Source organism: Oppia nitens, unplaced genomic scaffold (genome assembly GCF_028296485.1).
Source record: "Oppia nitens isolate AA-2021 unplaced genomic scaffold, nextdenovo-longstitch-racon4-pilon3 scaffold5_pilon_pilon_pilon, whole genome shotgun sequence".
NCBI classification, from domain to species: Eukaryota; Metazoa; Arthropoda; class Arachnida; order Sarcoptiformes; family Oppiidae; genus Oppia; species Oppia nitens.
Genome location: NW_026533243.1, coordinates 7,495,263 through 7,509,453, shown reverse-complemented (window position 1 = coordinate 7,509,453; position 14,191 = coordinate 7,495,263). Strand labels below are relative to the sequence as shown.

At 23.3% G+C, this 14,191-nt stretch overlaps 1 protein-coding gene across 1 annotated transcript; it reads left to right on the top strand.

Moving 5' to 3' along the window:
* The first annotated feature begins 1,660 nt into the window (after positions 1-1,660).
* LOC128961897 (moesin/ezrin/radixin homolog 1-like) lies at positions 1,661-4,589 on the top strand. Its single transcript, XM_054308207.1, has 5 exons — positions 1,661-2,071; positions 2,139-2,234; positions 2,737-4,000; positions 4,232-4,344; positions 4,401-4,589. The coding sequence occupies exons 1-5, from the start codon at positions 1,976-1,978 to the stop codon at positions 4,563-4,565; spliced, it is 1,734 nt and encodes a 577-aa protein (XP_054164182.1). The 5' UTR covers positions 1,661-1,975; the 3' UTR covers positions 4,566-4,589.
* The last annotated feature ends 9,602 nt before the right edge of the window (positions 4,590-14,191 follow it).

The window sequence follows — 14,191 nt, the reverse complement described above, 5'->3', positions numbered from 1 at the left end:
ATAAAATAATTATTTATATAATATAAATATTGACTCAATAATTATTTATATAATATAAATATTGACTCAATAATTATTTATATATTATAAATATTGACTCAATAATTATTTATATATTATAAATATTGACTCAATAATTATTTATATATTATAAATATTGACTCAATAATTATTTATATAATATAAATGTTGACTCAATAATTTATATAATATAAATATTGACTCAATAATTATTTATATATTATAAATGTTGACTCAATAATTATTTATATATTATAAATATTGACTCAATAATTATTTATATAATATAAATATTGACTCAATAATTATTTATATATTATAAATATTAAGTATAACAAAATGAACAGGTAAAATCATACTTTTGCCGCCATTATTATTTAAAATAAAATAATAATTTTGATCTATTATATCTTATTTTTGATGCTCTTCTTTGATAGAATTCTAAACGTTAAAATTTTTACCTAAAATTTTTTACTTTGGCCGCCATTTTCTCTATGTTCCCGAAGAGATATCAAAATTTTAATGCATATTTTTATGCTTACTTTTGATGCTCTATTCAAATCTATACTTAAAAAAATTTTCTTAAAATTTTCTTTACTTTGGCCGCCATTTTGTCTATGTTCCCGAAGAGATATCAAAATTTTAATGCAACTTTTCAATACATTATTAGTAGTCCTCTAACCGAATCTGAAGTCAGAATTTCAAAATTCGCAAAAAAAATGCTACACACACACACACACACACACACACACACACAAAAAAGGCTCGTATAGATTTCAGAAAACAAAACTTTTCAAGTTTTTTTTGAAAATATATTTTTTTAAATATTAACAATTTTTATATATTTATAAAAAAAATAATTTATTAAACAATCCCTAAAATTTTAGCAAATGAAAAGTCAAAAGTTGTGTTTTTGAAACAAATAACTAATAAATAGTTTTAACTATAGATTAGATGAAAAGTTAATTAAATTATATAAATTACAATAAATTTTGAATAATTCGCTCAATGATTGGTATTTAGATTTTCCAGTTTTTTTGTGTTTGAATACCAATACTAATAATAATAATTCATAAAAATTAAAATTCAATTAACTTTTTCTCTGAAAGCCTTTGGCAGTGAAGCACACACTGACTGAACACTGTGTTTGTGTGACTGTTGTTGTTGTTGTTGTTTGACTATACAGTAGTGTTGCCACTATTGGCTGGTATTCCGTCAATGCAGTGAACGCCCCAACACTAGTGTGATGTCATTGCTTTAAAATTATGTCATTTATATTAAATTATTGAATATAAACAGTAGTTTTAATAAACTGACCAACAATTGTATTAAATCTTTACATTTAATAATAAATATGTATTATAATTACAGAAATAGCAGATCTGAACTAATTATAGCTAAAAATTTATAATTTTTTATTTATTTTTAAACACTAGATTATCTAGATCATTTATTCTAAATGCAATTTCTATAGATTGTTCAGATTATGTTCAATGATTTGGTCACTCTATTTGGTTAATACAAGTCTATTATTTTGTAATGAATTAAACAATGCATGAGATGTCAGCACAAACTACTACTACTAAAACCCAATGCATAAGTCAATTGTGACATTCATTTGCATTATTATTGGCCATAAAAACCAAAAACCGCATCAAAAGCATTGAAAACGCCTTAAATGCAAAACTATTTTATTAATGCTATTCTCTGTGTGTTTAACACTATTAGGCGTTAGTTAGCAAAGCATTCATACATTTAATTGTTTTTTAGTTTCGTTTAATTTTTCGTCTAATTGTTTGTCTATTTTAACAGAAATTTCAATCATTAATTGGTTGATTGAATATAATTAAAGTGCCTTTTTTAGTGGCCTTTGTGTGGATTAATCGGTGATTTTAATTATTAGAGAAATAAGTTTTGTGTTTGATTGTGATCGCCGACAACAAAGTGACCAAAAATGCCGAAAGCGGTGAACGTAAGGGTGACCACAATGGACGCAGAGTTGGAGTTTGCAATTCAACCCAACACTACTGGAAAACAACTGTTTGATCAGGTATTACATTGGATAATATGACCGGTGATGACCACTATTGACCACTTGTTGTTGTTGTTGACCATAGGTTGTGAAGACAATAGGTTTGCGTGAGATCTGGTTTTTTGGGTTACAATATGTGGACTCTAAGGGATACCCCACTTGGCTTAAGCTCAACAAAAAGGTATAACATTTWAGACATGTATTCAAACATTTATAGTTACAGCTATTGCTATGAGATCTTGATATTTGATTAGTTAATAGTTTTAATTAGTTTTGTTTGATAATTAGTGTCATTTAATTACCAAAACTTGTATTATATAAAGTGATATTATTGTTAATTAAGTTTTATATAATCACATACATTGTCTAATGAATCAGTTATATGTATAGTAATAGTTAGGCAATCAGTAATTATCAGTTAATCAATAGATGATAATATAATACAAATAAATTAGGAAATTATGTAAATATAATGTTTATTTTAATAGGTGTCTAATTAAAGCAATTATTATGATATGAATTGTTGACATTTATCATAAAACATGCTTTGATTATATTGTTTAAATTAGGTTTAAATTATAATTGTTAATAATGAATGTGATTATCATTTTTTATTATTTAATTATCAAAATATTTTAATCAATAATAATGTATTATATTTATATAAATAAATTAATGAATAGGTTATGAGTCAAGACGTGAAAAAGGAAAATCCACTTCAATTCAAATTTCGATCAAAATTTTTTCCTGAAGACGTTGCCGAAGAGCTGATCCAAGACATAACTTTGAGACTATTTTATTTGCAAGTGAAGAACGGCATATTATCTGATGAGATCTATTGTCCGCCCGAAACGTCAGTATTGTTGGCCTCATATGCCGTTGAGGCTAAATATGGTGATTACAATCCCGACACTCATCAGAAGGATTGTCTACAAAACGATCGACTTTTACCGCAACGAGTGGCAGATCAGCATAAGTTGAGTCGCGAACAATGGGAGGAACGTATCACCAACTGGTGGGCCGAACACAAAGGTATGCCTCGAGAGGACGCTATGATGGAGTACTTGAAAATAGCACAAGACTTGGAGATGTATGGCGTAAACTATTTTGAGATAAAGAACAAAAAGGGAACAGATCTGTGGTTAGGAGTGGACGCTTTGGGTCTAAATATCTACGAAAAAGAGGATAAATTGACTCCGAAAATAGGATTTCCGTGGAGTGAGATTCGGAACATATCTTTTAATGATAAGAGATTTGTGATAAAACCGATCGACAAGAAGGCACCGGACTTTGTGTTTATCGCTCCGCGACTTCGTATAAATAAACGTATTTTGGCGCTATGTATGGGTAATCATGAGCTGTATATGAGAAGACGTAAACCGGATACCATTGAAGTCCAACAAATGAAGGCTCAGGCAAGAGAAGAGAAGATTGCCAAACAACAGGAGAGAGAAAAATTAAAGAAAGAAATTGAATTGAGAGAACAGGCAGAGAGAAAACAACAGGAATATGCAGACAGACTGAAACAAATGCAAGAAGAGATGGAAAAGAGACAAAAAGACCTATTGGATGCACAGGAAACCATTAGAAGATTAGAGGAACAGTTGAAACTTTTGCAATTGGCTAAGGAAGAGATGGAAACAAAACAGAAAGAGTTGGAAGTTTTGATGCATAAGTTGGAAGAGTCGAAGCAAATGGAAGCGGCAGAGAAGGAAAAGTTAGAGGAAGACATCAGACGCAAACAAGAAGAAGTGCAACGTATTCAAGAAGAAGTGGAACAGAAGGATGCGGAGACTCGACGTCTACAAGAAGAGGTAGAAGAGGCTCGTCGTATACAAGAAGAAGCGGCCGCAGCATTGATTGCAGCGTCGACTACACCACAACATATCCATGTCTTGGAAAATGAACACGAAGAGAATGATGACGAACTGACCAATGGAGAGATAGGTTAGCGTTAATAACATTATTTAATAGTTTTACCTAATTATACTTAACCGGTAATATAATCAACCAAATTATTACTCACCCTTTTATACTGTATATAATATATAGATAAATACAGTGAACATCACCCACCCTTTGATCCCATTATTTAATTTAAACTTTTTATTCCCACTCGAGTTCTAGTTTTTAATTTTTATAAAAAAAATTTTTGTGCTATACTTTTTATAAAAATAGGCGTCGCTTTTAATGGTGACGGAGACGGTGATAGTGCTATAGATGTTCCGCGACCTGAAGAGGAACGGGAGACTGAAGTGTCAAAAAAGAAAGATCTTCAGGAACAGCTAAAAGTGAGTGATTGATAAATATTGAACTCATTTGTTAACTTTTATCAATATTGTTACAGCAATTACAACAAGACTTGGCACTGGCTAAGGATGACAGCAAAGTTACGAAAAATGATGTCTTACATCAAGAAAATGTTAAACAAGGAAGAGATAAATACAAGACATTACGCGAGATTAGGAAAGGAAACACTAAACGACGTGTCGATCAGTTCGAGAATATGTAAACTCGAAATTATGTTTATCTGAAAAATATATTTTTAAAATTGTTTTGTTAATTGAATTGTTTTATTAACAAAATAGTTTATAGAAAGTAATATTTTGAAAATTTCTACTCTAATTTTAGAAAGTTTACCAAACAATGCATAAATATATAAAAATATATATTTTTCATTAAACTGTTAGATCAAATGCAAATAAAATACTACATAACGACATAATTTTTTTTATATTTTTTAAAAAATTGGTATTTTTTCTTTTTTAATGTTAAGTTAATTTAATATTAATTCCATATCTCATTCTTTATATTATATGATATATTTATATAAGATAATTGTAATTGTTATCAATATATTTTGATATTAATTATGTTATTAAACTCACAAATAGATACGCTTTTATTATAGTATATATTATATAAAATATATTTTTTTATTGTATGATCTATACCACCACCAATATATATATATATATACATTTTGCATTATTTTTCTATTCATTAAGTTTATAGTAATATATTGGTATACTTTTTATTGCTGTAATTAAAGATATTTACTAAAAACTAGTGAATTATTTAAACTAACATTTTCTTGATTATTACTGAAATTTATATAAATTACATATATTTATGATATATATTTTTTTATAAAATAAAATTTTTATATAGTTACAAAACAATTTATGAAATGTATTTTTAATAATTTATTAAAATTTAGTGCCTTTTCATTGAAATAAAATAAAACAAATGAATTACAAAAATTTGCTATTTTTGTGGCTGTTTTTCATTTATTTTATTATTTTTAGGTCGCATTTGTTTGAAAATAATTTTACCGGTAGGTAAATAACTAGTAATATTATACTATACATGTAATTATATTTACATTATGAAAAATTAATGTTTTGTAATTTAATTTATACTTTCATAAAAAATTATTCTTTATTATTTTACTATTATTTTGAATTTAATTAAACCGGAATTAATTGTAAAAATTATTTTTAATTATTTTGAACTTAAACACGATTTGTACAAATAAAAAGAAGAAGAAATTATTTGAAATTATAAAATAATACTTTTAATTAATTTAAAAATCTATTTTCAATTATACCGTTACAAACAATGTATAGCTTTTGTTTTTTTCCATTGAAAGTTAAAAGGAAAGAGTGTTTCGTTGTCTACAAGTATTTCATATGAATGATAATACTTTGAAATTCATATTTTTTGAGGAAATAGATTTGAGACATTGATTTGAATTATATATATATATATAATTTATATTTGTGTGTTTGTGTCGAAAGTACTGTATAATTGTAATCAAACATTAATATAATAGTAATAAACTAAGTAATAATTATAATAACAATAATAATGATAATGATAATAAATATAGATTCGTGACATTGAATGCCATATATTTATTTATAAAATATGCAGGCTTAATCATATTGTAAATTTAGCGTTAATATTTTATAATTTTCCATTAGCTATAATTTATATATTTATGTACATTAGTATAACTTATAGTAATAAAAATAATACCAGAATAAATATAAAACATTTTTTGTTCATTAGTTCATTTTTAATATGATTTTTTTTTGTATATAATTGTTATACTATGGTAATAATATTAATTTACTATAATACAAATTTAATAAGACTATCTATAATATATTATACAATATTTTTTTAGCACCCTGATGACATTTTTCAAGTTTAATTTATTGAAATAATGACAAACAGGATATATAATTTTAGTTATTGTGTGTAGGATTTAATAATAAAATTATATATTATACTGTACTGTATATAATAATATAATTTATAAATAAAACATTTCTATAAAAAAATTCTTTAGTATCAAAATTTATAAGTTGTAATTTTATGTCTAATTTATTATTACCATTGAATTGCTTACAAATAATTTTAGATAATATACTATATTTTGCAATAATAATAATGTATGAATATTTTGATATTTTACGAGTTATTATTATAAATACAGTATTAGTAAGTATTTTAAAATTTTGCCATAATTTTTTTTATAGTTAAAAAACATGTAATAAATTTACATTACATTTGCATTATATAATTTTTGTCATATTTCTCTTTATATGATAATTTATCATATCATTCAAATTATTATTCAACATAAATTTTAAATTTAATAAATGCGAATTACACATAATACTGTATATAATAATTTTTAAAATTTTATAAAAAAAATTATATAAAATGTTAATTTATAATGATGATTCACAAAATAATTTAATAATAAAATTTTAAAGATTTACAAATAATATGATAATTTATAGTAATTTAGTTATAATTTTTGAAAATTACCTTGCTTAAATATAAATTGTGAGTGACAGTGCCGTAAAAAATTAAATACATACTATATATAAATTTATTAGTATTGTTTGAATGCTATGTATTAATGGGAAAAATTAGAGACTAAAAAATGCTTAATAAATGATAAAAACATTTGTGTTGAAAAATAACCTAAAAGTTGGGGTATTTTATGCCAAATGTTTACAAATATTATAACACATTTGTTGTATACTTTTACAAGCTCTACGAAAATAGACATTTATGTCTACTTAGCTCTACGAAAAAATTAAACAATTGAATGGTATAAGCTCTACGCAAAAATTTATACAATTATTATATTAATAATAATTACATTACATTGCATTAAACACTATACTATATTATAATAATGTATAACAGTAAAAGTTGTTAGCCTTCAAACAATGCTTATGTATACAATACAATGTAATACAATGTATAACAATGTATAAAAATACAAAACATTCAAAATTTTTAGTCAAAAAATTTTCAAAAAATTTTCAAAAAAAAAAAAAAAAAAAAAAAAAATCAAAAATATTGAATGTCTAAAAGTGTCATCAAAACCTAAAAAAAGTCAACCGTTAAAAAGTTAGCCATTGAAACTAATGTTAAATACTTATTTAAGCTATACTTTTAGTATTAACTTTATACGTATACTGTTAAGGTGTGGGTTTTCGGGCCTTAAGCCTGGAGATCGATTCCGTCCTAGAGACACTTTAGTGTTGAATCAATCATTGTTAGTCGAACGCGGGTATTATAAGGTAGTACAGTAAAATTCTTAATATATCTCACCCAATACATTTAGTTAAACATAAGTTTAATAGTATGAGTAAATTAACATTGATTGAAGTGGCAAAAGCATTAGCTAAGCTAAAGCTTTTGCACTATTTTAGTATGATTTTAATCTAAATTAATTTATATTTAAATAGCAATTAAGTGCAAATGTTTTTAGTTTAAATTAAAGCTTAAATTTAGTTTAAAATTATTTGTTTAATTTGATCTAATTAAAATACAAACATTATTAAATTAAAATTATGTAAACTAACTGTTAGACTAACAATTTAATTAGTATATTAAACATATAATATACTAATTTAAATAAAACACTTAATATAAAGTAAACAATAATATATATAAAATATTAATGTAATTTAGGTTATATATGAAATAATAAAAAACACTATAAAATTTACATGTATTTTCATAATAAATATAATTAAAATTCATTTAATTTAAATATTGTTTGATTAAATAGTTATTACTTTACTATTAAACTTATTAAAATTTGGCTGTAATTATATTTTAAGTAAAATTAATTATAGATAAAACATAATATGTTAGCAATTATATTAAAACTTGGGTGTAACAAATTTCAAAGTTAAAAATGTAATAGAAAATATGGTAAGTATACAATAATACATTAGGCGTTATACATATATATATTGAAACCAACATTAGTATATTAAAACTTGGGTGTAACAAAATTTCAAAGTTAAAAGTATAATATAAAATATAATAAATATTCAATATTTCATTAGGCGTTATACATATATATATTGTAACCAATACTAATAATAAAACTTGGGTGTAACTTTAAGTAATGTATAATTATTAATTAATAACCATAATATGTATATAATAATAAAAATGATTATTAATTTAAATAACATTAAAACTTGGGTGTAACAAAATTTCAAAGTTAAAAGTGTAATAAAATATAAAGTAAGTAATTAATAATACATAAGGCGTTATACATATATAAATTGCAACCAATATTAGTTGTTTAAATTAAGGTCATAAAAATACTTCAGAGTATATATATATTGAATTAAATTTAAGAATATCATTCACACAAGTTTAAACACTTTAATAGTAATAATTAAAAGTTTGTATTACAAAAGCGACACCTATCGGACAAAATGGAAGCTGACGCATTGGCTAACATTGTTGCTTACCTTCGTATCAATAACAACAACAAATCCACAAATAACGTCGATGAACAGCTTCGTTTACGAGAAGAAGCATTGGCACGTGAAAAGGCTTATGAAGAGCAACTCGGATGGGATGGCCTACGTACTCAATCAGAGTATACAAAAAGCGCTGCGTTCAAACACGCCCTCAGCCATCAGCTTCTTCTGTGTCCAAACTGTAGGATGGACCATCTAAAGGCAATTGATGGTGGTTTTATTGTATGTAATTGTGGGGTTCGTTTCCAAACACCCCTAACTATTCATCAAATAGTCCATAAAATATGCGTTTTAATGGACTACCACGCCTTTATTCCTTGCGCCGACCCATTACTTCAATTGGATATGTTAATGGGCAATCTATGGATAAACTGCGATTGCGGATACCATCATTCTATTTTGTAATGGCCAGCATTTTTAAATATTTTTTTCTATATATTATTATATATAGTTTTTTTTATATAATATGTATATTATTTTATATATTTTTTAAAAAATAAAATATTTTTAAAATTTAATGATTTTTCATTTTTTTAAACTTAAAAATAAAATAAGAATATTTTTTTATTAAATTATTAAAAATTAAGTCATTCTTAGGCGTAGTTTATAAACAAAAATAAATTTAAATAATACTTTGATGTAGTTTATTATTTGTTTAAATAATACATATATTTTCAAGTTTATAAATAAAATAAATTTAAGTATTTCTTAGGCGTAGTTTAATATTTGCGTTAATAGTACATATAATTCAAGTTTGTAAACAAAAATAAATTTAAGTAATTTTTAGGCGTAGTTTATTTTTTGTTTTAATAATACTTATAAATAAAAAAAATTAAATGTTTAGGCGTTTCTACAATTTATTATAATAGTAACTATACTTCAAGAATACAAATAAAAATAAATTTAAATGTTTAGGCGTTTCTACAATTTATTATAATAGTAATTATACTTCAAGTATATAAAAACAAATAAATTTAAATGTTTAGGCGTTTCTACAATTTATTATAATAGTAACTATACTTCAAGTATATAAATAAAAATAAATTTAAATGTTTAGGCGTTTCTACAATTTATTATAATAGTAACTATACTTCAAGTATATAAATAAAAATAAATTTAAATGTTTAGGCGTTTTTACATTTTATTATAATAGTAATAATATTTAAAGTATATAAATAAAAATAAATTTAAATGTTTAGGCGTACTACAGTTTATTATAATTGTAACTATATTTCAAGTTTATAAATAAAAATAAATTTAAATTTATGGGTGTTGTTATTATATATGTATATTAATAACGTTATTAATAAAACAAATTTTAATTAAAGTTGAGTATATAAAGAGATATATTTTACATTCAATAATCATTCAGTTTTTAAAGCTAAAATTATAGTAAAAGTTATAACAGTTTTATTACTTTTAAAATAAAATTTTGTTGCAATGGCCGCTGAAAAAAGATCTGAATTATTGGCATCTATTGGTATGGATGAATCATCGTCGGACTCGGATATTGAGGAAGTGTTGCCATCAAAAAGTGGACTAAACGAACTGGAAGCGATTGGAGAGACTGATGATGACTCGAAAAAGCGCAAAGGAAAAGGCAAAGCAGGTCCGTCAGCAAAACGGGCTAAAAAAGTAAATGGTATAACATATGCAATGTATGAAAAAAGTACTCCATCCGGCAGCGATAAATCTGAAATAACTGAAAAAGTTTTTAGACGAGGTATGTAAAAATTATAACATAATATTTTAAAAAATTTATATTATTTATGTATAATTTTTACATACAGATTATGATGGTATATCAACAAAAGGTAAAGAGTTAATTTTTTTTAAATTTAACAAAGAGGACGTGCCTTCAAATTATCGCTACCGGATAGAGATGAATCACATGTCATATATCCTGAGATCACTAATTACAATTGCAATTACCAATAAATTACCAATTGATGATGTGTTTACAACATTTAAAAAACTTCAACCAAAAACTAAAAAAAAGTAGTATCGGTTAAGTGAATATTAAACTCACTTAGCTATTGAGCTACTTAATCAAATTAATTCAAAATTTATTTTATAAAATTTTTAAGTAAATTTATATATAAAATTTAATAATAATATAATATATAATCAAATTTAATTACTTTGTTATTTTAATGTTAAATTTATATTTTGTATTTACAATATATTTTATTCAATAAACTTTTTATGCAAATAATATATCTTGTAATATATGAATTTAAAATTTTTATAATGTTATGTTTTTAATAAATTGTTTATAATTTATATACAATTTTGCTGTAAAAACATTGTTTTTCTACTCCAGACAAATGTTAATAATATAGTTATTTAAACTTAGTCTACTAATGGCATAGTTCCGATGTGACTATAATAGTTTAAAACATTTATTATTAACAAAGATTTGTTTCGATAACAATAGCTGGAATGTTAGCATAAACATAACATTTAAAAAATGTTTTAGATAATTTAAATAAATGATTGAAAAAGTAAATGTTTTTTAATTAAAGATATTTATTTATTTACAAATTACTTGATAAAATTAATTATTTATATATATTGAAAATAATAATGCATATGTTATATTTATAAACAATTTTAAATTTAATTATCAAATTATTAATTATATTTTTCTATTTTTACAGTCATATTTCCTTTAATAAAGCTACCATTTATTCAAAGACGAAGAGTTTTTCTCAATTGTCCACTTTGCAATGAAGCAAGCATACTTGGAGATCAAATGTCTAGACATTTAATCTATTGCAATAAATTACTAAGACTTAAATATAGAAAGTTTAGTGATTCTGTATTATATTCATGTAATTTTGTTGCGATAAATGTTATCCTTTATATACTTGGATTAACTCGTAAAATTGACAAATATATTGATTTAAAAATGATATTTTATCCAAATTCTATTAAGCAAATCTGGGCTGTTTATGAAATCATTTACAAAACTCGTAATAACATTACTTTGGATAAAAATGAGTATTTACATGTTAATCGAGCTATTGAATATTTGCTTAAAAATTGTCTAAATCTTGAAACTTGTCCATTAAAAATAATACCTGGCATGACAATGTATGATTTCAACCAAGCATTTGGTAAAAGAGACTGGAGTTTTGTAATCGATGATTATGATATTGATGTCCTTATAAATGAAAGACAACCAAACGGATTTTATACCCCAATATAAATGTTAAAATAATAAAACTGAGTTCACAAATGTATTTTCTAAATTTTAAAATAATTTATTTGTAATAATAACTTTTAAATTTTTTATAATAAAACTGATTTTTGCATTAAAATATCTAAATTAATTATTATTGCATATGTTATTTTAAATTATATTTTATAAATTAATATATATAAAATAATTAATTATTTTTATTTTAATTATTTTAGATTTAATTGCTAAAAGAAGATCTGAACTAAGATTACTTCCATATATTAAAAGACGTCTTGTTCGTCTCGATTGTCCTAATTGTTGGCAATATGAAATTCCAGGATCGCAAGCTCTTTCTCATATTAAAATATGTAATGAAAAACAATCAACGATAGCTAAAAAAATAATTTCTGAACAATTATGTTCAACGTTTGTATTATTTAACTCATTACTTTTTATACTTGGTATAAGTCGTAAACTTAACAATAAGATAAAATTGTTTAATATATTTGAACCATATGTTATAAGACAAATTTGGGCTGTTTATGAAATCTTATATAAAATACGCAAAAACATTCCTGTTGATATAAATGATTATTTATTCATTGATAAATACTTTGAATATATTATGAAAAATTGTTTAAATATGGATACATGCAAAATAAGAATAATACCTGGAATGACTATGAAAGATTTTGATCATGCATTTGGTGAAAGAGATTGGAATTATGTTCTCGATGAATATGACATTAATTTGCTTATCCATACTGAACAAAATCACGTTGCATTTACTCCATCATAAATGTATATTTACTAAAACTGAGAACATTTATTATACTATAAATTGAATTTTATAATATATAATCCAATAATAACTTTACTTGATGTATCATTGAATATAAATTTTTTTACAATAAATTTTTTTGCATTTTAATTCTGATTATTTAATTACAACATAAACAATCTTTAGACGAATTATGTACCAATTCCAATAAATAAGGTTTTGTAAAAGATGAAATATAAGTGTGAAAATAATTGATTTTTTTATTATTTACTTTATCAATACTTGAATTTATAGAAATAATATTATGAATTGATAAATAACAATTGTCTAAATCATTTTTAATAACATAATCTATTGGATACTGACATTGTTTTTCGTTAAAAATAAAAATTATTAAACTTATATTTAATAATATTGATATTATATTAGTTGTTATTAAATTTTTATTATTCATTTTCTTATAGATATGGAACAAAACAACGTCTTTACACTTCCAATCACATGTGAATATTGTGATAAAATATATACTAAGATTCGTTTATATAATAATCATATTCGTCTTATACATAGTGATAAAGTATTTGTGTATAAATGTGAATTATGTGAGAATACAGTTAATTCATCAAATAAATTACGTGCACATTATTTACACTGTGATAAGTTTAATAATAATATAAACAAAATAATTTGTAATATTTGTGGAAAAATTTATAAAGTTAAATCTACATTTATTTTACACAAATTACGTGAAATCAATCAAATTGGCAAAGGCAATCAACAATTGCCTAATATTTCTAACAAAGAACATAATTTTATGTTATCTAAAAGTGCATTTAAAAATTTTTTACAACAATATGAACTTTATCCAAAAAGAGATTATAAAGATCCTCACGATTTTTTTTATGTACATTTTGAAGATATTCAAACTTTATTAAATTTATTATTAGCTAAAATTAAATCAATTAAAGTACAATTTTGTCTTCAAGTAACGTTTTACAAAACAGTTGCTAATGTAAAAATATATACAATATCTTATTTTACAAGTGATAATTACATATTATCTTCTTTTAATTTTAACATTACTAACAAATTAATTAGTAATTTTGAAAATAAAATACAAACTTTTGAAGCAATCGGAAGCGGTTGGATAATAGATTCAATTGACAGATTAGATTTGCGAATTGCAATATATAATCCCTTAAGAGGTGGTTGTTTTAACAACAAATTACCCGATTGTATTAAAAATAAAAAAGCATTAATTTCTTTAAAAAATACTGATCAAAAATGTTTTATGTGGTCAATATTAGTAAAAATTGCTTTGTTGTATTATAAAAAATTTGAAATTAATGAATTTTTAA